Source organism: Coloeus monedula (assembly GCF_965178545.1).
Source record: "Coloeus monedula genome assembly, chromosome: 3".
Lineage (NCBI taxonomy): Eukaryota > Metazoa > Chordata > Aves > Passeriformes > Corvidae > Coloeus > Coloeus monedula.
Window position 1 is genome coordinate 6460807 of NC_138783.1, and position 23889 is coordinate 6484695.

A 23889-nucleotide genomic window follows, 5' to 3' on the forward strand; every position below is an offset into this window, starting at 1 on the left:
GAGCTGGCACCTTACAGCCTGTGGCACCTGAGGGGAGGTCTGAGGCTAAACTCAGAGACAAGGCTGCCCTTGGCAGGCAGTAAAGATGCTTCCAGCAGAAGGGACTCTTAATTTGGAAAACCTCTTGCACTGCCAGTTTACAATAGAGGCTGTCAGGCTGCATAATTCATATGCAGTAGAAAGAAAAAAAAAAAAATCAAAAACCAACCAAAAATCCCCCAGCGTGATCAGAGCTTAGGCTGGGAATGTTTGAATTCCTGACGCATTGCTGAAGCCTCTCCGGAGCTCAGCTATATAATGGAATCTTTATCAGACCATCAACTAATTGTGATACTTATCTGCACAGCGTTGCATTTTGGGTTAAGTGATAATCCATCAAGGCTGGAAATCATTGTGTACTTTTTAAGTTGCCTACTTCATTACTGCAAGCTGACAGCTGGATGGATGTGTTAGCACTAGAAATATTTGTCCCAGACACAAAGAGCAGCTTCCTAATATATGATATTATGATATTTTCTTTCATGTATTCAGCATGCCCGTAGTTGAATCTATGTCTCATTTATGATATTCATTTACTTGGCAAACTGTTAAGATTATGAAATCTATCTTTATTTGTTCCAGAATGCAACAGCCTCATTTCATGAATAATATGACCAAATAATGTGTAATAATGACGACAGTCTTCATCTTACATCATAATGGCTGTTAAGCAGAGAAAATTGCCATTTTATAAATAGCTCAGGTCTCTGTTTTAGTTTATAAAAGGTAAGAATTGCAAAGCACAAGTACTTTTCATGGCAATGGAGGTAGCTAGCCTCATGTGGGTCATGTTGCCAGAATTTGTTTTGGTGGTTAGACTGCATTAGTGATGTGCCTGTTGCCTTGACGATTACTCTTGGATTGATATTACAACTATAAAACATCTTTTAAAACTATCCAAGAACTCGAAATTCCACAGAGAAGCACTTGGGTTTGATTTTGGTCTGCTCACAACAGACATCAGAGTAGTTCCATTTCCATTTTTTAGCATGTAGTGATAATGCTGTTTCATATTTAGTTTCACACTGCATGAAAAATTACCTCCTTCCATAACCACATTCTGCTGCTACTTACTACCCGGTTGCTTTACTGCCTCTGAGACTCTGAGAAAGATATCCTGTGTGGAAAATTCCTAGCTTTAAATTAAAAAAAGAAAAAAAAGAAAAAAAAGATTATTTTCATACTATGTTTGTACAGCCTCTTGCTTGGAGCTGGTGTGGTTCTGCTCTGTGATCACCACGCATGTGAACATGTACTGTTTGCCATTATTCCAATTCTATGGGGACATACTTAGAAATCTGTAGGAATCCAGCCAATAAAGTATGAAACTGCTTGAGGTTGGGTTTGGTTTTTTTTTTAAATCCTGTTTGTTTTGGGTTGTTTTTTTTTTTTTTTGAGGGGGGGGGTGAAGGGAGTGGTTTAATTTTTCTTTTTTTTTTTTCAGATTATATTATAAAAACGTTTTTCCTGGCTCTGTATGTGTCAGACCTAAAAACCAAAGAGCTCTTTGAGTTAGAACAGATGCTACAATCTCCTCTGTTGATCTTAAATCTGTGAGCTTTGAGAATTCACAGCACTAATTGTACCACCAAGCCTGACTAGTGGGATGAAACCCTAATTAAATATTGCTTCAGAAAAGAAACAAATACTGTGTAACCCCTAAAATGGGCACTGTGGACTACTACGCCTCATGAAAATATCATGGTAGAACTTAAAAAACTCCAAGTCCTGTCTAAAATAGGTATATTTTGATAGAAAAAAATCTAACAGTTTGGTCTACCAGCTGGTTGCAGATGCTAGGGAAGGTTTTCCAGCTATTACTCAGCTGCAGCCTGTGGATGTTTCACCTGGATAACAGCTCTGACCAAGACAGTCCTGTTTAGAGATTTTGGAAAAGAGGCTTGGAAAATAAGTCTGCGATTTCACCATGGTCTAACATAAGTTTATCATAATTTTTTTAACACACCATCTAAGAAACAAGCAGAATGTAAAAATAATGGCAATGAAAGAAACCAGCATAAAATCAAGAGATGGCAGTTCTTGAAAGAGGGGTGATGAAGATTTACTTGAATGTCTAATGGAAAAAAAATAATCTGAGGAACTGCTGTTTGAATCTCAAATTGTTTGACCTTCTGAGAAAACCAGACCTTGGATAAGCCAATAGGAGACTAGTGGGAGAAAGAAGAAGTAAAACTTAGAAAGTTCTAATTTTCCTACACAGTTTGACTAAATGAGACACAAATTAGATTTTATGTTACTGCTACAGCTATAAAGTAGTATATAAATGAACTGGCTTTTAGCTTGCTGTCATAGGAAACTGCTTTCAACATTAGACAACGATCATTTTTATTATCAGAGCTGAATGCAAGTAAGCACACACAACTATATTTAAAGTGTAAGTCTACCCTTATCTCCTTTGCCCCTCACATATTCTATAGCTTTTCCTTGCTTTGTTGTTTCTTTCTTTGTCAGTATCTCAGCCTGCCAAGTTATATTAATCAGATTACGTGAAAGGAAAATAAAACCACAAGGAAAGAACTGGTAATGTTGAGCATTTTTTGACAGGAAAAGCTGTAAGGACTACAAGGTCTGTCCAAGTAGTTTCTGCATGTAAGCTGCCTATAATGAAACAGTTACTCTAGTAGGGTTGTGGTTTTCTTCTTAATAGAGACTTTAAGGTAAAAATAGGAAAAAAAAAAAGGAAGCAATGTAATTTTTTTAGCAAAATAGCTGTCAATTATGCTATTGAATAGAAATATTCACACTTAAAGTCATAATTGTTTTCAAAATGATTACATCCTCAAACCCTTCCTTATGCCATTGTAAACTCCTCTTCTAAATTTAGCTCCACAGATTTCCTTAAAGAAATCTTCATTTTATACCAGAGACAAACCCAATAAAAGCGAAGTGGATTATAATAAGGCATGGATTTCATTCCTATATAAACGTGTGCATTCGTTGTCTTTGTGGTCACCCTGACAAATAAACTCTTGATCTCCCCACAGCAGCTGCCTGGGAGCAGCAACATGTCTGTGCTGTACACAACAACTTCTGGAGATGTTTTTAGGCATTGCTATATAAAGCTTTGAACATTCTGGTGCAGTCATTGTCCAAATGAGTCAGCTGAGCCTGAATCACTCTGATATGTGCCATCGAGCTGAATGGATCTGTCTTTTGAGATTGGGATGCTCTGGCAGTGTTACATTTCCACCTATTTGGGTGGTAGTGGTGAGATTTCAGTCTTCAGTAACAGGTCAAAACAAACAAGTTTTATAACCTCTTTGATTTTTTTGTTCCTTGATAGAAATAGGATTTAAACCAAAAAAACTGTTCTGTTTGTGTGTGTGGGTGATTAACATAATGCTAGCCCATGGGAAGGTTTTATGTACATTTGTGTGCACAAGCTTTTTTCCCCTCTGTGAATCTAGAAACTGACTTGAGGTGGCTTCACCTAGACTGTTAATCACACTCCCTCTCCACCTACAGGACTTGGAAAGATTGGCACAGCACTACCCAAATTAACTTTACACTAACAAAGAATTTCTCCACTGGAGGCATCCCTTGTTTCACTGTTGGGGCAAATCCACAATCCTCTGGAGCCTCTTCCCAATCATGAAAGGGAAAAATTGCATGGATCCACACACAGCTTTCACAAACAACATTACATAAATCTGATAGAAATACACCTACTCATACAGTGGATAATTATTCTTTCAGTAGTCCTCCAGATTTGTTTCTTCTCATACATTTTATCACACATTCCTGATCACGGTTATTAGGCTTTAAGACACCCTTGACAAATATATAAAGGGCAATATTCCTCACTGGCATCAAATTATGTTTAGGGTTTTTTGAGTTAGTAGGTAATGTACCAGTAAAAGAATAATTAATTCCTGAAGGACCGAGCACAAAAACAAGCATACGTTTGTCTGAGAAAGTGAGAAGTTTGACTAAACAGGAAGTTTATGAATTATCATGCTGTCATCCAACTGGATCAGTAGCTTTTTTCATGTTGTTTACTAAATGCCAGGCAAATTAGGACAGCAATGAATCACATGGTTCCAGAATTAACTGATGACTTTTGGAGAAATTTTTTCCCCCATGAATTAAGGCTTTTGGCAATGAGGAGGTACAATAATCAGAATGCAAAATGCCTTGGATTCACAGATTCTATTGGCTTTTTATACCCTGCATCTTATACCTGTAAAGACATCTCCTGTGACAGGATGAGGAGCAACAGATCCTCAAGGTGGACTATATAAAAGTCACGCAGAACAGAGGAATGAATATCTTGTAAAAGTTACCTGAGGAGATTCTTAAGTATCAAGCAATAATTTTAGAACAAAAGTACTGAAATCTGTCTAGAAAGTTTATTATGTCAGCTATGGGGAACTCAGTTCAAAGATATTATTAAATAGGATACACTACCCTACGATCTGGGGAAAACTTCTGTTTCTTTAAGGCATGATCCAACAAAGCAAGACAAAAAAGCATAACAAAAAAGTTTTGATGATTGAGAGTATATGGATAGTTTCTCAACTTTATGTCCCTATATATTCCTTCATGTCAAAAATCTTACTGGAATACAAAGCAGAGGTGTCAAAGGAAAATATGTTTATGTGGTACTTTTTGCTCAGCCAGCCACCGATGCTACTGAAAAATCTGACCTTCTCTGACACGGCTCTTGCACCGTTTGTACCCCGCAGGGTGGGTGCTCTGACAACAGAGATGAGGTTCAGTCATGTACTTCAGGATGGCAGAACTCCACCTTCACAGCAGGCACTGAAAGTTTGTGAATATTATTTTGTTTGGGGTCCACGAAAGATAGGGGATGAGGAGACGTAAGGAAAGCACCTTGTCCATTTCCCTCTGCCATGGGAATCAAGCACTTTGAATGAAAGCCAGGATGAAGGAAGTCATAGAACAGGAATAGCTGAATAAGTGAAGTCACTGCCTCCCACACATTTACAGCGTGTCTCCGCTAAATGTCTTTGCCACTAATTCAGGGAATAATTTTCCTCATTCAACTTGGAAAAGAACTCTCCATCAGAGTCATACTGACTTCTTTTTTGAAAGCAAAACCAAAGAAGCTGGTGCCTTCAGCTTCTTTGCAGAGCATATCTGTAAATTTCCTGTCTTTGTCCTTTGATCTGTCTCCATTTGTGGTTGTTTACCAGGGTGACACCCCCACACCCAACCCCCCCTCCATTAGGAACAGCACTCCAGTTGTCTTCCACTGTCAGATAAAACACCAATTACTTTAGCCTTGTCCTCATTATTCATGATTAATTTCTTTATTTTGGCCTTTCATCTAGTGCGTTTCTAAACACTTTTGCTTTGTTAGATTTCTCACAACTTGCTCATTTCATTTTGCACCTGCTTTCATGACTGTTTTCCTGTTTCTTCCACATTGATATCCTCTATGATTTATGTTTATAGCAACCGCTTGTTTTGGTGTTTTAGTGAGGTTTGATATCTCAGACTGTTAAAAAAACCAACTTTGTTAGTTTATTACATGTGTCCTATTTTTTCTGTGCATTGGGATAAACTACCATTGTCTCTCAATTACTCAAGATTTTGAGGAAACAGACTTCCCACACTCATTGGTCCCTTTGATTATCTCCCCAAAAGACTCTATCTCCCACTTCCTTGAGGCTGAAGTGGTCTCGTCTTTTCAGCCATTTTGCTGCATTCACTTTTTTCTTTCTGGGAAAAGTGAGTGCTCATGTTTTAGCAACTGATCACCCAATTTTGCTTCTTTTACTTTCTATTAAAGCAGCACCTCTGTAAGTGTAGCATCAAATTACATGCATTCTCTCATGTGCTAGAGCTGAAACTCAGAAGAGAGTTCTCCTGTTTCAGACCTTTCTATTGATGCTGGACACACAAACGGTGAAAATGAACACTCCACAGGAAAGAAAATGAGGCCCTAAACTGCACTTAGGAGGTGAGTCAATGCATTAAAAACATAAGTACAATCATTTCAATGATATAGTCATGACCACATAACAAGCAGAAGAAAACAATTCATGAAGGTCGGCAAACATCAGCACAGCACACCAAGAGCATCGTCCTTCCAGGATGTGAGCCCTCAGAAAGCTGGAAGCTCCTGGTGCTTTACACAAAACACTCTTTTATAAAAAAGACATGATAATTCCTGTCATTCTGTTCCTTTTCAAGAAATTCTCCTCTTGCAGCCACTCAGACCCATGAACGTTGTGCTATTTTCCATGTTCTAGCTGTCTTTTTCAGAAGGAAAAGGACTACTACAACACCTCCTCTCTTCATTAAAACAAAAATATCCATTTCACATTAAAAGTAATATTAAAGATTAAAAAATGTAATTTTAGGTTTGTTGTCAGTTTAGCACAACATATTAAAATATGTGTGCCCTGTGGAGGAAGAATTTAGGTGATCTGACACTATCACAATCTTTATACAATGGACTTGGAAGTGAGCTAAGGTTATTCTTCCAAGTTAGGCAGCTCACTGCAACTGACTAATAACAACACTTCCAGAAAGAAAAGATTTCATAACTGTCTTAACTTTCCTGGCCTAACTGCACCTCATCATGTCAATGCTTGCAGTGTGGTAAAAGAATATAATTTCCTCTCTTCTTGTGCAATATAAAGCTTTCAAGAGGCCACATAGGAACCTTCTGCCATTTCATTTACCACGAGAGATTTGTAGCTACCCAGAAGATGATAATCTGCAAAACCTTCTGCACACATCTTCCCTATTTAACAGTTATCTGATCAGCTACTGAATAAAGAATAAAATAACCTTTATATTTTGCTCATAAAGAAATGAAGCATTACTAGAAACATTTGAAAAGCTGTAACAAAAAAAAAAACCCCAACAGATGGGGGTCAGGGAGGGGAGAGAGAACTTTTAGCTCGTTTAATCTAGCTCTGGTGAGATAACAACACCCCTAAATTAGTAATGCCTTAAACTGTAAAAGGCTAAGAAGGGTGACGCAATGCAATGCCTCTTTGTTATCAAGCAAGATTTCATCAACAGAAATTCCAGTGCTGAGACACCTAGCTTGTTTTAAATGGTAGCACCCAAAATAACTAGTCTTAAAAGGTCATGTTTGTTTAAAAATAGCTTGCTTGCATTTTACATTAAAGTTAATTTACCAACCTTAAAAAATTAAATGCAAATGTATACAAATAATTTAAGCATCCTGTCAAAGTTCACATACACACTGCTAGAGCAGCGACAACATTCAAGGTCATGTGAAATCCTTCTTAACCCACGTATCACCCTGTGGATTATTCTGTTAAATACATACTGAACTAAAATGCTTGCACCCTCTATTTAGCAAATTCTATCCTTGTTTAAAAAAAAAAAAAAAAAAATTAAAGCTCTAATTTCCTATTTATCATGTGCTTTCCAGGCCATAACAAAGAAGGATACTGTACCTCTGATGCTGGTGGCTGTTGCCGATGTGGTTGTGCTGGCTGTTAAGGCTACATTGGTTGTGACTGTTGCAGTGGTAAGGGAGGGGATGACAGTAGTGGGAAGCAAAGTGTTGAAAACATCTGGTGAGTGGAAAAAAAAAATATAAAATAAAATCATATCATGCAAACAAAGGAGAAACATAACAGTGGTTTAATTTGTAAATACAAGTATGTTGAAAATGACTAAATTAAAACATGATTAACATAAATTATTACAGGTACAACAGAGTACCTTTAAATTCTTGACATTTATCACTCTCAATTTTTATAATCAATCTTTGAGCACACAGAATTTAAAACTCTGTTAAAATGACCAAGTTTCCACAGAACTAGAGAGTGACAGTTTAAGTGACAAGAATCCATTCTTCGCTGAGCCATTTTAAATGTCTCACAGTAGAAACCATATACAGATGAAACATGCTGTGTCAGAGTGGGAGATGAAGAAAACAACACCATCATGCTAAAATAAACACACACATGTTAACGAGAAATGGCTGTATGTTAAAACACCCACTTTCAGACAGACTCAATGAAGGGAAAAAGGGGAGAAAATGCTACTAACTATAAGAGCTGCTTTTTCCGGATTGCTTTTCTTCTTCCCACACATTTGCTTAAGACACAGTTGTCTGCTAAGATCCAGAGCAGAGTATATTTCAAAATCTTTACCCTAATTAGCAGGCATAGTCATCATTCAGTCATCCTTAATGCTTACAGTGTATTGTTAGTACACATCAGTATTTTTCTAAAACAGCTTCGAACTAAAAATCAGAAATGCTAATAATATTACTGATAAAAAATCGTGCATCCAAGTCAGAAAAAATGCATGGCCCTGATGACAGCATCCTATAAAACCCTTCAGATTTTGCTGAAGCAAGTGCAGGTATGCCAGGAGTAGGAGCACGACTGCTTCGCTGCAGAGGAACCAACAATGCTCGATGCAGAATGCTCCAGTACAGAGCAGAACATAATCAGATGTACACATAGAAAATACTTTGATTACACTGCCAAAAGCAATAAAGACCAATAGGACTTTGCTTATAAGGTGATTGCAGGTTTTAAAGAACAAGCAAACAGAAGCTCTGAAGAGAACTAGATAAAAGCACTTCTGTGAAGACATAAAAAGCATCTGACATTTTTCAGATTATTTATACCGCAGGTTTGAAAGGAAGGACTCATTTCTCAGCAGTTGATGGTAAGTAACCCATTCCATACTGATTTCACTGAAAATATTTCTGAAGGGTGCTATTCAGTGCAATAAAAGAGCAAAAGTCTGACCCACAATCTGTCTTCCCTTGCTGTGAAAAGAAATGCAATTGGTCCCTGAGTACCATCAATTCTGACTGAAATCAATGGAAGCTGAAGTAGCTCAGAGCTTTTCAGTATTAGGCCCAACAGAACACCCTTCAGACACAGGGTCCTTGAGTTCAGCATTGCATAATTACTCTCTTAAGGCTTCAAAGTAGCATGCTTACCTTATTTCCATGCTGGACGACAGATTATTTTCCAAGTTTAAAAGTTAGTTAATATCTGTAAGTCACCTAGGATTTTCTGTACTCCTCTAGTTTTGATAAAAACCACCACTATCCTCTCTGGAATCTATATTTGTGTGATGTTCTACTTCTGAAGCCACCAGAAAACATCATAAGATCCATCTTTCATCTGTTGTACACTGATATTTATTCTAATTCCCAGTATAAAATATTCTCCAGCCAGAAAAATTAGAACAGGCTTTTAAAAACCCCCACCAATGTAGCCACATTAATCACCAGGAAAAATGATAACACTACCTGGAGTGTGACTACCACAATAATGAAATAGAACTGAGTATAACAAGCATTAGAAATAAATTAACATGTTGAAAAGATACATGTCACATGTACTGATCTATGCAATTTCTTCTCATAAAGGGAAACTCATTCCCTGATAAGTCTCTGTTAAAAATTAAATCAAACAGAAAAAAACCCCCACCTACTTCATCAGGAGAGCAAAACCTTGTTTATTAGGAAAGCTTTACACATCATTCTTGTACGTAAAACCAATTAGTGTGACTCACAGTCCCATTCATTATCTTTCTTAAATATACCAATTACTTAAGACTGCAATGACAAGTTATGGTTTTATGACAGTGCTATCCAATCTGCAAGCACACTGTTTACCTGTTTCACCAAATAATGACTTAAATGAATCACTGGTGAACTTAGAACTTTCTGGTTTTTCTTCTGATCAAAGTATTTCAAACAAGATTTCTTATTTTAAATGAAAGGCTACCTAAGAAGCATTCTAAGTAACAAGAACTAGGATATGTCAGTTTTTTAATATAATGGGATCTCCTCAGATTAAGAATAATGAAAGCTTGTGCAGAAATTAGCTTCCTGATGAAAGTCATAAACTCTGATGCCAAACAGCAAAATGGAAGCCTGGCAGAAGTCTTAAAGAAAAACATATCTTATCAAAAGGGATGCAAAACAAGGGATAGCCTTCAGTTTCTTTCTTTGCAGAGTGAGGCGAAATTCACTGTGCAAATGACTGCAGTCTGTCTGCTTGCTCACAGCATTAAAAGGACTTGCTCCTAAAGACCAGAGCACAAGAGAGAAACCAGGAATCAGCAGCCTGAGGAGCATTACATTGCCCAAGCAATGAAATCTGGGTTTGTTCTGGACTCCAGAAATGTTTGATTTGTACCAGCTTAGGTTCAAGGCTCTGCCCAGTGGAATTACTTCATTAATAACATGAGAGTCTGCAACAGGAATGTGCAGAGTAACCAAATAGCTCATAGCTCTCCAGGCAACACTTTTTGGAATGCTTGCACCATATCCTATCCTTAAATCCTACTTTGGACAGCCCAGACCCAGGCACAGCACTCTGAAATGATCCCCACATTTAAAAAACCTGGGTGTATGGTGCCTGCTGAGTCTGACAGAAAGGCTCCTCCCACCAGTTCTTCCAAGATTTATGGATGCTCATGAAAACTTTGTCCTTGCCTTGAAAAGGCTTTTGCATAAGAGAATACAGAATATGCAGTTCAAGAAATAAACTAGAAGTAATGTACAGTGCTCCTCAGTCTCTCATCATGCATTGCAGGTGTAGGAGGTAAATGGGTTTGGAAGTTCCCAAAAGCACATGGACTACAGATACAAAAAAAAAATGATACTTAACTGCACAGGCTTCTGTTTAAGCCATATGGATCACTGTGCTTCATAGAGGGTGTGCTGCTCCATTTTATGCCAAAAAAGGGAATTACAATTTGACTTGTTTCTAGTCCTGTAGGACTTCTGGTCATTTTTTTTTTAAATGCAAGGCAAACCTATTTCGTTTCACCAGCAAGGAACACGTTATCATCCAGAATTCCTTGCTGGCAGCTGCTCAGAACATGCTATCTCAGGGACTACGTAGATTTGTCCTCTTGAGCTTTCTGTCAGGGAGGATCTTAACAGAATGGATTTGCAGATTTCTGCCCAAGAAATCTGTGTTGGAGTGAAACTTAATTCCATTTCCTTGTCTTGCAATTTCTGATTCTAGTTGTACACAATGTTCAGCTGAAAATGAATTTTTGTTTATGTCTCTCATGCCACCAAATACCAAGGATCATTACGATCAAGGGACTTTGCAGAGTGGAACTTTTTAATTCAAGTAGCCATACCCAAATCACTGCACCAGACTGCTAGTTCAATAATACTAAGGTATTAATCCTTAGCCTCCTGTGAAGCAGAAAATAGCTATATTTTGCAGATGGGGAACCAAAGAAGATAGAAACGCCATGCTCAGAGATCTAGAAGTCAAGCAATAATTGTCTCCATTAATTTTGAAACCTCACTTCTAAACTGGATGTTTGTTGACAGACCAGATATTCAGTGAAAAATCCAATAATGTAATTAAGTTGGTATTAATTTCATCATCCTGCTAGCTTTGAAATGCAAATAATTCATGGAGAACTAATTGTTTCCATAAAAGCTGTTGGAAATAGAAAAGGGGTTGACCTTCATGCCAAGGGACAAACATGGACTCTTTGTCACTTATGTTCCACAGGTTATACATGTGAGGCTTGAACAGGATATTCAGTAAGAGAGATGGGCTCCTGACCTCTCTAGTGGCACAGGGAGGCTTGAGCTGAGCTGCAAATGCTCAGCCAAGAACCCTCATTTCAGCGAGGGCCTGACATAATGTCAGAGCTCAGTGCCTGCAGAGACTGAGGAGGGCTCTGGAAAGGTGTTCCTCATGGCCACTGCTGCCTGTTAACATGCCACAAGCTGGAGCCAGGGGAGGGCAGCCAGCAGGTAACCTGAAGGCTAATTCCCAATGGATGGTGGAAAAAGGGGGAACACCCAATCTGGGCTCGGTGTGGAGGCGCCTCTTCAGCAGAGGCACAGATGCCAAGTGCTTAGGAGTCGCAGAGCAGTGTTGTACAAGATCGGCTCAAAGCAGTGTCGAGCTCACCTGCTCAAAATTTCCTGTTCGCTTTTCCTTCTTTCTTGAATTGATGCTGCATTCTCCTTGCTAAGGCAGAAGACATCCATCCATTTAAGTGCAGGGAGCCTGGATAATTTACTCTCCCTGCCAATTTGGCCCTAAGCATTTTTACTCTCCATTTCCAAAGAAATGAGAAATGGTTCTGTTTGGTTTAGCGGGCTTATGTGAAAGATAGATCTGACCTATAGAAAATATTTGACTTTTTTGGGTAAAAACACAACCGATATTTTGACATGACTGAGCACAAATCAGACGACAATAGCTGCAGTTGATAAAAATGTAAAAGCTTTTGTTTCAAGCCTGACAAAGGCTGACAGAAAAATTAAAGGACAGAGTGATAATGATGGATGGTCCTTGCTGTATTTTGACTGAGAATGAAAGAAATTTTAAGTGGTAAACTGAACTGAGTGATGACCTACCTGGGAAACAATCTCACTACTCTGTGAAAAATTTAATCAGTCTGTGGTATGTAGCACTAAATAATTTAGCAAGGTTTTAAATTCAAAGGGAGCTGCATTTACCTTGCTCCAAGAAAATGGGATTGAACAAAAGGATCACTCAGCTTGAACATCATGTGCCAATAGCTCCTTAGCACTTAGACTGAATGATCATGAATGCTCATGGACATGAGGTCAAGGGGTTCTTTTTACTAATTGATTCAGATTTATGAAACTCTGAAATGGCAATTATGTGCTTGACATTTTTTGCTAGCAAATCAGATGTCATTAAAAATATCCAAACCCTTTTAACAAAAGCTCCATGTAGATCTATATCCTTAGTTATACCAATAAAGTCTTCCGGAGGATAAGTTCATGTTGCAATATGTACAGCTGGACTAAAATGGCTAAAAATTAGGCACTGAAAAGAACAAATTGGGAACTGGAAAGAACAATAGCTTTCTTTTCTTAGAGAAAGTTTTATACCTTGCTGGTTGGTTTGTGGTTTGTTTTTTAGATTTCTTCCCTGTTTCAAAAGCAACAGGTTTTAGTAGCAAATGAAGGAGGAAGAAGTATTAAAAATTACAGCAAAAAAAGACTGTTTCCTTCTGTTTTCAAAGAGCCAAGCAAAAAACTGGAATCTACACATCCCTGGCCCACATTCTCTAATTAGAAAGTTAAGAATATAACTCAAAAGAACAAAGCCAATTTCAGTATTAGCACTTAGCACTGGCAGTATGGTGTCATCCCAAATCACTTAAAATGAGGGCCTGATATCACACTGTGGCACATTTTACAACACATGCTCTGACCAGAATTGCTCATGACAAAATAAAAAATGCTATGAATATGAAAAAACAAGGTGTAGTAGCAAGTTATTTCTGATTATGCCATCTCATTTGACACTGAAATATGAAGAAGAAGTTAGCTGCCCTAAATTTTCTTGAAAGAACTCCTGTAGTGAATATCTCATTTATTTTGTGCACCAGAGCAACAGCAGGACTCACAAAGACCACAGGTGTGTGAAAGGCTGATTTTCCACAAGTAAAGCCAGGTCAGGATCAGGACAGATGAGAGAGCTGTCAGAAAACAAGCAGCTGTGGCTCTCAGGCAGCTGAGAAGGAAGAAGCAGTGGGATGGAAGTGCCTCAGTGTGGTAGGAAAGACATGGCAAGGGAGGGTAAGTTTGCAGGGCTGAGAGCAGTGACCAGCTTTGACTTCTCTCCTCCCCCAAGATGCATCTGCCCAGACCCAGGTCAGCTCTAGACAGAGCTGTGGGGCCTTGGCCCAGGCAGGCAGGAGGGTTATTTAGGGTATTTAGGTAAAACCCACCTCTGCCACCTTCTGTGGGCACCCTAACAAGCAGAATATGCTGAGTAGGGGCAGCACCCACCCTTCCCCTTGCACAGATCAGAATCTGAGATTTAGTAGACACTGGGACTATGTGCTTTATAATGCTCATGGGTACTTGCTAAAAATTCCAAGAGTAGCAGTAAACACAGAAAGGAAAGGTCTTTTTTTTTTCTTTAAGGGATATTAAAACGTGACCTTTCTGCACAGCACCAGATGTTACCCCAAACATGGCTTTGTCATCTGGAGACTGGGGCAGTCTGCTGCACACACAGTTGGCAGAGCTGCACAGAGGGACCACAGGAAGCCTGAATGAAGCATTTCACAGGAAAGCATCTAACATGAACATTTGAGTATTGCACTGGTGGCTCATAGCTTTTAAAATGTCGGCTCTGACCTTTGAAGCCCTCAGTGCTTACTTTAGGGATCGTTTTGCTCCCCACAGCACTCCACTGAATTTGCTATCATCAAAAGCACTCTGACTGCAGCTCCCTTGAAACAGAGACAGAAGTTTGCAATGAAGGCCTGGAGATGCTGGAACACGCTCCCATTTCACCGTCCGTCAGACTCATTGTTTGTCACCAGCCCAGCCATTTAAAAAGCTCCCTGTCCCTGCTCCCAGTGAAGCAGAAGAATAAAAGGTGACATAATGTACTGTCTCACAATACATTTACCTATTGCTGCTCACTTTTGGTGGGGAAGATTGTATTATCTGCAACATTTGGACTTAGGAAGCTAATAGGCTGTAATGCCTTATTTCTTAATTTCTATTTGTGCTAAAACCAGGTGACACACACAGAACATAAAGGGATAGATTTGACAAAATAACAACTTAACCAGGTGATTAGATATTGAAAATTATGTTAGTGCAAGAAAAATTTAAATTCTCAAGTAGGCAAATTCTTTAATACCAAAGAGTCTGTTTTGAGGCCCTCTAGGTTTTACTTTATTAATGGTTATTAGTGCAAGATTTACCTCTGAGGCCAAATCAAACCAAGTATTCAACAGTAAGATTAATCTTCAGTTTTCTGGAGTTATATGAATATAATGCAGATTTCAAATTACTCCAGAAGTACTGTAAGGCCTAATTTTTTTCCAGACTTGGCATAAGTTTTACCAGCAGTTGAAAAAAGTCCTTTCCAATTCAATATTAGTAAAAATAACAAAGCCTATTATTTTAAAGAAGTCAACCCATCACAAGATAGACAGAGATAGATGAGATAGGTATCTCATTAAAGTAGCTACAAATACCGCACTGAAGCTCATGCAACTTGCCTGAAAGAAATTAAGTAAAATTTGCAGAGCATGCAACAGGCTAAGAAAAAGAATTTGGTAATTCAACATTTTAAATAAATAAAAAGGTAAAGTTTTAGAGTATTTTTTGACATCACAGCCTCAAATGAAGATGCTCTACTTATAAAAGGTATCTCTGTATATGTCCTGCTTGTTCACAACTCTACATTAACAAAAGCAGAAACAGTAAAGAATGGACCTCTGCCTTGAGGATCTGTGAGATCATTTTTTGGTCAGTGCAGACCAAACTTTAGGAAAAAAGGGACAGTATTATTCCCACTTCACAGCTGGGGAAATGAACACAGAAGAATTAAGTGGAATGTCTTATATTTTACAGGGGAGTTCAGAACAGATCTCCTGAGGCTCATTTTAATCCTCTGCTAAAAAAAAAAAAAAACCACCATAAAACCAAAACCACAAAAGAAAACAAAACCTCTCAAAATTGCATTTAAAAAAGCAGTTGTCCTTATACCTGCAGTGCCAATTTCACTGCATTCAGGATGAAATGTTACCACAAAAGCCACCAAACATCTTGTATGAATAAAGCCAGCACAATTTTCCCCAGAAGCACACCATTCTATCAGTATTAATACGGTTTTCTAGGCCTATTGCCACTGCTTAAAAATCACATTAAGGCTGTGATGTTCATTTTTATTCTTTTTAAGTAAGCAGACAAGCCATATTTCCTTGTTTTTCCAAGCCATAAAATAGGGGTATTCAAAATTAAATGAAATAAAGTACCAGCAGCTGGCCCTTGAAAACCTATAAGGAAAAGCTAATGCACAATACAAATTCAGACACCAGCAGCCTTGAACAAAGATGACAGCTTTCTCAGAATGACACTTGACTCTTTCTGCAAACACAAAAAAAAAAAAAAAAAAAAAAAAGAAAAAATTCAAAAAGCTCAGCCAGAATTGCACTGAGAGAAGAAGAAAGAAGGTATAGAGAATTTTCCAAAATTTCCTTAATTATGGGCACATGTGTTGAAACTAAATGGAGGTAAACAGATTGCTGATCTCTATTTTATTACAATTGCTACTTTCATTTCTCTGAGAAATTCAGGGCAAATCACTGAAGTTGCTTAAACAACTCCAAACTCACTGCAATAATTCTAAGGTTAGTAAAGAGAGATAACAGGGACTGTCATTTATTTTAAATAAGTTTATTTCAAAGTAAAACCAAAGGGTCCAACACAAATCTGAAGCACTTTATCACAGTGGGATGGCTGTATCTTATTGAAAATCACCTTGGGAAAGTGACTGGCACTTTGCAACCTAAACCATAGATTTTTGCACTTCATTGCACTGTCTTCGACTAATACACTTAATTCTCACATTCCTATCACCAAAGTACACTACCTGAGAAAATAAGGCCCTATCTTTCTAGCTGTCAATCTTTTATGCTCTGTTTTTTGAGTTTTGGGGTTTTTTTTGTCCTCAAAAGAGTTCTATACATGTAGTTGAATTCCTGCTGTGACTCTTTGGCTTTGTATAACACATAACTATGAATGGTGGGATCCATGTAATATTGTCAAGACTTAATTTTGTAAAAATTATCCAGCTTCCCATCAGGCTGGCAGATATTTAGTACCCTAACTATTATGCCATCAAGCAGGGTAGTTCACCCATGGAAATAGCAGGGTTTTTTATAAAGAATGCTTGATCGTATCTGCTAATTTACTTTAAACAAAGTGCAGTGCAAAGAAATTTCAGTTCCTGCTCTGGAATGATGAAAGCCATCCAGAGCTCTCCTCAGTCAAACACTTCAACATGTCAGCATCCCTCAATCCTCCCTGCTTCCCACCAATCAAGGACTGGGAAACCTGCAGAAAATATAGACTACAGAAACCACTGGGGGAAAACCAAATCCACTACTGCAATGACCCACACTAATACCTGAAGAATAAACACTTGGCCCACTCCTCAAGTTTTTCCCTGCCAAACTCTCTCCTGTCCTTCCTCCTCCCCTTTGATTTGTTTGTTTCTACACTTGTCCTGAGGATTAATAAGCTGAAAGATAAACCCTCTTCAGGCATGAGGTTACCAAGAAAAACAATTTTTTTTCTTCAAGGAAGTAAACAAGCTGTGTGGATACCAATGAAAGGAAAGCAAAGGGTCCTGACTGAAAACTGCTGGGGTCACTGTCACAAATGACACATCAGCTTATACGACAACATGAACACCATCAGTCGGGGCAGAGATCTGGAGATCTCTTCCCAAGCACCTGCCAGGTGAGTTCCTTCACGCATATTGAGAGCTTTCTCAGTGCTTGTGAGGAAACCACAGCCTGGAGAAAGAAGTCAAGGCACTGTGGGACATCCTCACATGGCAGATTCCAAGCTACATCAGCTTTGGTAGCGCAATGGTCTTACTGGGTTTTTGCTTCGTTTTTTCTCCTTGCACATGAGGATGGTTTTGAGATACACCCTTACCGTCCTCCTGGTTATTTTTGGGTCTGCTGCCCTTTCCATGGGAGTCATACAGAAAGATTGATGCCAAAACACTCTGGAATCCTTGAGACAAAGTCACATTAAGGCATAGCAAGTCAGGGTAAGATCCAATGCAGAAAGTCTGTGACAGGATTCAGCAATAAAAAATGGGACTTTAATTACAAAGCAAAGGGAGTTTTATAATATTGCATCAAGAATTCAAGCAGTAAGAGCTAGAAAAAATATTCTGTGATTGCAGCATAGAGGATTCCATTTTGGAGGAGGGGCTAAAGACACTTTGAATCCCAACACAAATTCAGACTGAATCTATGATGTGAAGAGAGATGTTAAGAAGATTTTTAAATTTTGTTTAGGCATATTTCAAATTCTTGTAGGTTTGTTCTGTTTTTTATTTGAAAGAATACTGAAAACAAGTGGAGAAGTACCTTATTTGCTCTAAGAAAAATGCTAATAGAGTACTGTAAGAAACATTTTACTGAATATTTTTCCTTTATATAACATAGAAATGCAGGCTAAGATAAACTCCAGAAAAATTCACTAAGTAATTAATAATTAAACTTTAAAGAGCAAAAATAGAGTGATCAGTACTAATAAATCGTAATATAAAATTATGGATGATAGCAATATGAATAGCTGAGATAAGCTAATTATCTACTTCTCTCTGAGCCTCCATGCTCATCTTCCTATGTGATCAGAGGCCTCAGATACAGAAGTTCTCAAAGCCCTCTAAGAAAGATGCATATTTTTTTTGAGATGCTTTTCTCTACCCCTCTCAGCCTCCAAGGCATTTATATCTATCTCCAAGAGGATTCACAATCCCAGCTGGAACAAAGCACAGTTCTGACATATCACCTGGCATGACCAGTTGTCATTTTAAGCAATATCACTTAAATAATGTTCTGTTTTCTTTCCTGAATTGAGTGAAACACTGAGGAAGCTATTCTCAAAACAAAGGTAAGTTATGGAAGCACCGTATGAGGAAGAAAGAGACGGGACACCCTAATCTGCCCTCCACCACCTCCTGGTGCAGGAAAGGCTTCAATTTAGCAAAATCACTAAGTCACTGCAGTATTGTCTTTATGGTTTGGGTTTCCTGAATAATAAATGATCTAGATAGAAACAGAAGATCATTAGCAAATATTAGATTATAACTTTATCATCATTCTCAAGTGAAATTATTGAGTTAATATTTTCTTCATGAAGGTTGCATATGATGTTCATAGACATGGTAATTTTGCAAGCTGGCATCTCAAAAAAACCCCAAAAAGGCTCAGTTGAAGCGAAGTTCAGGAAAATTGGGGAGTATAAGCAATAGCAAAGGGTGAAAAACCAGAGAGCAAGCTTTGCTACTACAGCAATTCAGTGGTGACAAACTCAAAGCCTTATTTTAGAAACACACGGCACTGAAAGTCAGTTAAAACAGTTATTTTCAAAAAAAGCAAGATGGATATATCTGGTATCCACACAACATTTTCCTTTTCGGAAATCCCATAAGAACTGTCACATCAGCCAATAATATGTGCACAAAGAAAATAAAATATTTTCCAGAGCTGCGTGCGATTAAAGACATTGTCCAAAATCACAGGTTTTAGAACACATAGAAAATGTATTCAAACAGGAAGGAGCTTTACATATTGGAATATATTGTTAAAGGTTACATTGATATATTCTATATATTGTTATTGTTATATTGTTAAGGAGCCTGGGGAGAGATTTCCTGCTGCTGAAATACTCTGCATTCAATTATTTCAATAAGTATTCCAGTATGAAATTAATTTAAAAAATTCTTTTATATGTTATACAACAAAATCACTTCATTTTAGAAGTTTTCTTTCATGAGAAACAGTATACTAATGTAAAAATGTACAAGTGTCCAACATATTCCCCAAAAGTGTTAGGGTGGTTTGGAATGTTATTTTCTTGACCTTTCCAAAATACTTTTAAGCTTATCTGGAAAAGAAATTTGTATCTTACTTTTCTTAAGTCACCATAAATGAAGAAAGATCAGTTCACACAGCTCAACTATACACCCCACTATTCAAGTATTTATCAACAAAAAGCAATTTCAAAGTAGTTGCCTTGAGAGTGTTCAGGCATAATAGCTGGACAATTCATCCATAAAATTAAGCCAACAACTCCACCACAAGTTTCTGGACAGACTTTTCATACCTGAAAATGTCAACTAAAGACTATTCTTCTTCAGCCCAATAACAAAAGCTCTGTTATCCAATGATTTCCTAATTCATCTGACTGCAGGAAATTCATCTGCACTGTGCTTTAAGGTCTGGACCACCTCTTCTAAACAAACCAAGAGTCTTCTGGAGAAGTCAGCTTTAATGTTGTGATAATGATTTAATACCTTAATGTCATTTGAGAACATTGATGTAAAATTAGATTATTTCAACACAATTTGAAGGGCTATGCTTTGAAGAAGATAGCTTGGGGGAAAGGAAGGCTTTTGAGACCAAGAAAATATTCAGGAGCATGCTTTTATTAATTTATTTTCCAACTGAAAGCCCAGGCTCCTTTTTCTGCAAGTTATCTTCTGTACTTTTAAATTTATTTTTACTTCTTATCAAAATGGGAATAGGAGAAACTTTTCACCTTTGTTTTAAGGATGCAAAACTGAGACTTCTTTCTTTTAATTCAAAGATAAACAAAGAAAAATCTCAAAACTAAAAGGCACAGGTAGTCACATACACTGAATTTCTAACTAAGTCCTAAGAACTCTTCTGAGTCTCATACTCTTGATATGCCTTAATTGCTGTGAGGCCAATGTCAGGGTTTTTTACCAAACTCACCCATTATTGTAGCTATAAATGTTATTATTGTTACATCACACTGATTCTCTTTTTGCAAAGCCCAAGCTTTGTTCACATAAAGGCAAGGTGTTCCCATAGGCAGAGAAAGCCTTTTCTCTGAGGTGTGTGTGTGTGTGTGTAAATGAGACATTTTAACTCAGAAAACTTTAAAGAAGGAAACTTTAGAAACTGTCCAGTTACCTCAACTTGTAGGATCTTAACACCAAAACACAGAGCAGCCAAGATTACTGATGAATGTGCTGCTCCACAAGGATGCAGCTTCCTTTCCCTCCCAAATTTTTTTATGTGGTTTTTGTTACATGTTTATGAGGATAAGGGGTCCAAAAACACTGCACAAGATTTACCAGACGTCTGTAGTGAAAATATTTTCAAACTGAAAGATCTATTGCCTATTCAACAAGCTTAGTTTTGAAAGAAACCAGAAAATATCGTCACCTCCTCAATTTTCTTTCAATTTACTGCTTTACTCAGTTTCTACCTTTATGGAGAGATATGCCCAAGTGAGTTAGAGGAAAAAAGGAAAGAGACTGAGCCCCTATGAGGATATCACAGCAGAAATGAAATGTAACAAAAATCTGATTGTGGGCAAATGAACTGACAAAGACAAAAGAATCTAGAACAGATAGAGGTAGAAGAGTTTGTTCAATTTCATGTGTTTGGATTCCACAGAGCTTCCACCAATTTTAAAAAAAACTAACATAGATGTACAAGTGCATTGTGCTGGAATTATTGTTGGGCACAGAAGGTGAATCTCTATAAATGTATTTAGAGATAGGATTTAATAAACTAAGGTGTCTGGTGCAGATTTGGCACATTGTTGTTCCAGATATGGAGAACAGTCAATCACAGATTTAGAACTAGGCCAAAAAATGAAGAAAAAAGGGGGAAAAAAGAGACCATGTGTCGCGGGTTCGGTTTTCAAACCGGGCGGAAACACCAATTTAGTGTAGTGGTTTGGTCCAAAATACTCATTACTGTTTATCTGCTGTGAGATAAGAATTAGGAGAAATGCAAAGCAGGCACCAAACTTGAAAGAATATAAAGAAGTTTATTAACAACTCTAAAAGAGGGAAGAAAAAAAATTATACCACCTTCAGAACTCTCCTTCTCCCCCCACCTTCCTCCCTTCTCCCACTGACAATGTGAAAAAACAACCCTTAAGATGTTCAGTCTGTTTGCCACTGCCATAATAACCTTGTTCAGTCCATTTAGAAAGAGAAGTCTCTTCTTGCTCATGCTATGAAAACATTATCACAACGAGACAGCCGCCCACTTCCAAATATTGTTCAGTCCATTTAGGAAGAGGAGTCTCTCTGCCTGCGTGTGAGTCCCTTCCCCCGACTTGCAGCTTTTCCCGCAACTGCTTTCGAGGGTCCACTCTTGAAGTTTCTTGGGGTATAATTTTAAGGTTGAGCCATTCAGAAACAAAAACAGAGGCCCTTCTCCTTCCCTGGGAGCAAAGGGTCTTCATCATCTTCATCGTTAAGACTATCTCTGGGAGCATCTCTAGGTACTGAGGTTTTCTCCTTTCCCGTTTGGAGCAAAAGTCCTCATCTGGTTCATCTCTAGGGACTGAGGTTTTCTCCTTTCCCGTTTAGAGCAAAAGTCCTCATCTGGTTCATCTCTCCCTGTCCAAACTTCTCATGAAATTACAGCTGTGTCAGCATCTGCCTATCTCGGCGCAGGTGCTTTTGCTTACGAGTTGAACACTCCACCCCCCATATCTTCATGAAATTACAACAGGATACTCTGATATATCATAGCTTCACAACAGAATTTCAGCTTTAAGCATCTCCTCTCTCTCTTCCCTCAGGTTTTCAGCTCTTCACAGCAGTAAAAGGGTTAATCTCACCTCGGCCTTGCAGCTTTGCAGCTGGAATGTTGAATTTTTCTTATCGCAGTGGAGAGGGGGGAGAGCCGAGCCGCTCCGGCTGCCCACGGCAAGGCAGTGGGGGGGGTTCCATGGCTGGAACAGGTCCATGGCTCCAGGATGGCCGTGGCCTGGCCCAGACTGGCCCAAGCAGGGCCTGGCCGGGCCCGCTGGCCCCCACACGGGGCCCGCAGCCACCTGTGCCAGCGCCGGAAACGAGAGAGAGCTTGGAGGGGGAGTTTGCCTATTCTTAAATGTGGATCACAGAGGTGTTCACAACTTTAAGTGGCTTAGAGAATTGTCCATATTCAAACTGGCCACTGATAGGTTCTATCAGTTCCCAGAGGAAACTGTAAGCACCCCTTAGCAAGGACGCCCCTTCCGGGACTATGCTTGCTAACCTATGACACCATGAAAGAAGGAGAATGGATACAAGGGAGAGGATTCCGGGAAATGCAGAGTTTAAGATCACAGTTAATGAGAAGTTGAGACCAATGTGGAAATACTTGAGAATCTACTGAAGGGAAACAGCAAATATAATTTTAAATGCAAACTTCCAGCACAAACAGCAAAAGAGGCCAAATAGCTTGTAAGTTTGGAAAGTGAAGAGATCAAGCACCAGGCTTAAACAAACAGAAGAGAATACTTTTCCCTCAAAGCACATAACTAAATTCAGAATCTTGTTGCCACAGGTTACTGTGGAAGCTAAGATGACAAATGTTTTGAAATGGGACTGGACAAGCAGGTGGAATATAAATAATGTCAGAGTTAGGAAAGATGCAGTGGAACCTCTGGTCTTACACATGGTAGGAGATCTTCTGTTTGAAATCATATTTCAAAATACTAATGAGAATGTAACTTGGTCTTTCAGTTACCTTTATGTGCAAAAAATAGCTTGCCCAAGAAAAAAAAATACAAAATTGAGAGGCTGAAGACAAAGGAATGTTATGCCAGTTTTTATTCTCCAGAGATCCTAAGTAACTGGCTCAAATGCTTTCCACTGTAGCTCTAATTTGGGCAATAAGAACTGCCTTGACCATCCACAGCTGCTGATTCATGTTCATTTCCATATTGCTCTTCTAGATAATTGCTGCACAACACATTATAGCTCTGAATATTTCAATTAATTTAATGCCTGGCTGTAAATTGGCATATCAGGATATTCCACCAAGGTACTCTGTTTCAAACAGGCCTGCAAATTATCAGCTGCTGCTGTTTCCATTAGGAAGGTTTCTCAGCGATGTGGACTTCTGTCACTCACTCCAACACGATGCTGAGCTGAGTCTTTGGCAGTGACACCCAGAGGTTATGAACTACTCCCACAAGCACAGCAGCTGTGTCTTCAGGTTGATTATGATCGAACACCTCCATCCCCAACTCCAGCTAAATCACTGCACTTATTACCGGAGCTCTGCAAGCAGAGTCTACGTTTTTGGGTTGAGCTACACGAGTTTGACAGTTTGCTCTGTTTGCTGATGATTAATGACTAGTATTTGGACAAAGGTAAACAAAAATTCTTAATAAATTGGAAGAGAGTGAAAATTGCCTGGGGCCCATTACCAAAGAAAGGGTGTAATATATCTAGCCAGAATGTGCACTTCTAAAGCACTAAGCTTGCCAATTAGAATACAGAAATGACAACAGCTACAGGCATTAAAGCCTGTACCTTTGTTACTGCACGAAACAAATGTTTGAGCAAA

General features: G+C 38.5%; 1 protein-coding gene across 2 annotated transcripts in view; it reads right to left on the bottom strand.

Moving 5' to 3' along the window:
- Positions 1–23889, bottom strand: part of CADM2 (cell adhesion molecule 2) — a gene marked incomplete at both ends in the record, with an annotated part of 583305 nt that overhangs the window by 35827 nt on the left and 523589 nt on the right. The window contains one exon of one of the 2 annotated variants that reach the window (XM_082279334.1): positions 7464–7583. The exons of the other annotated variant lie outside the window; for it this stretch is intronic. Within the exon in view, the coding sequence (XP_082135460.1) occupies positions 7464–7583 (120 nt within the window). The remainder of the gene's footprint in view (positions 1–7463; positions 7584–23889) is intronic. 2 annotated transcript variants of the gene reach the window in all.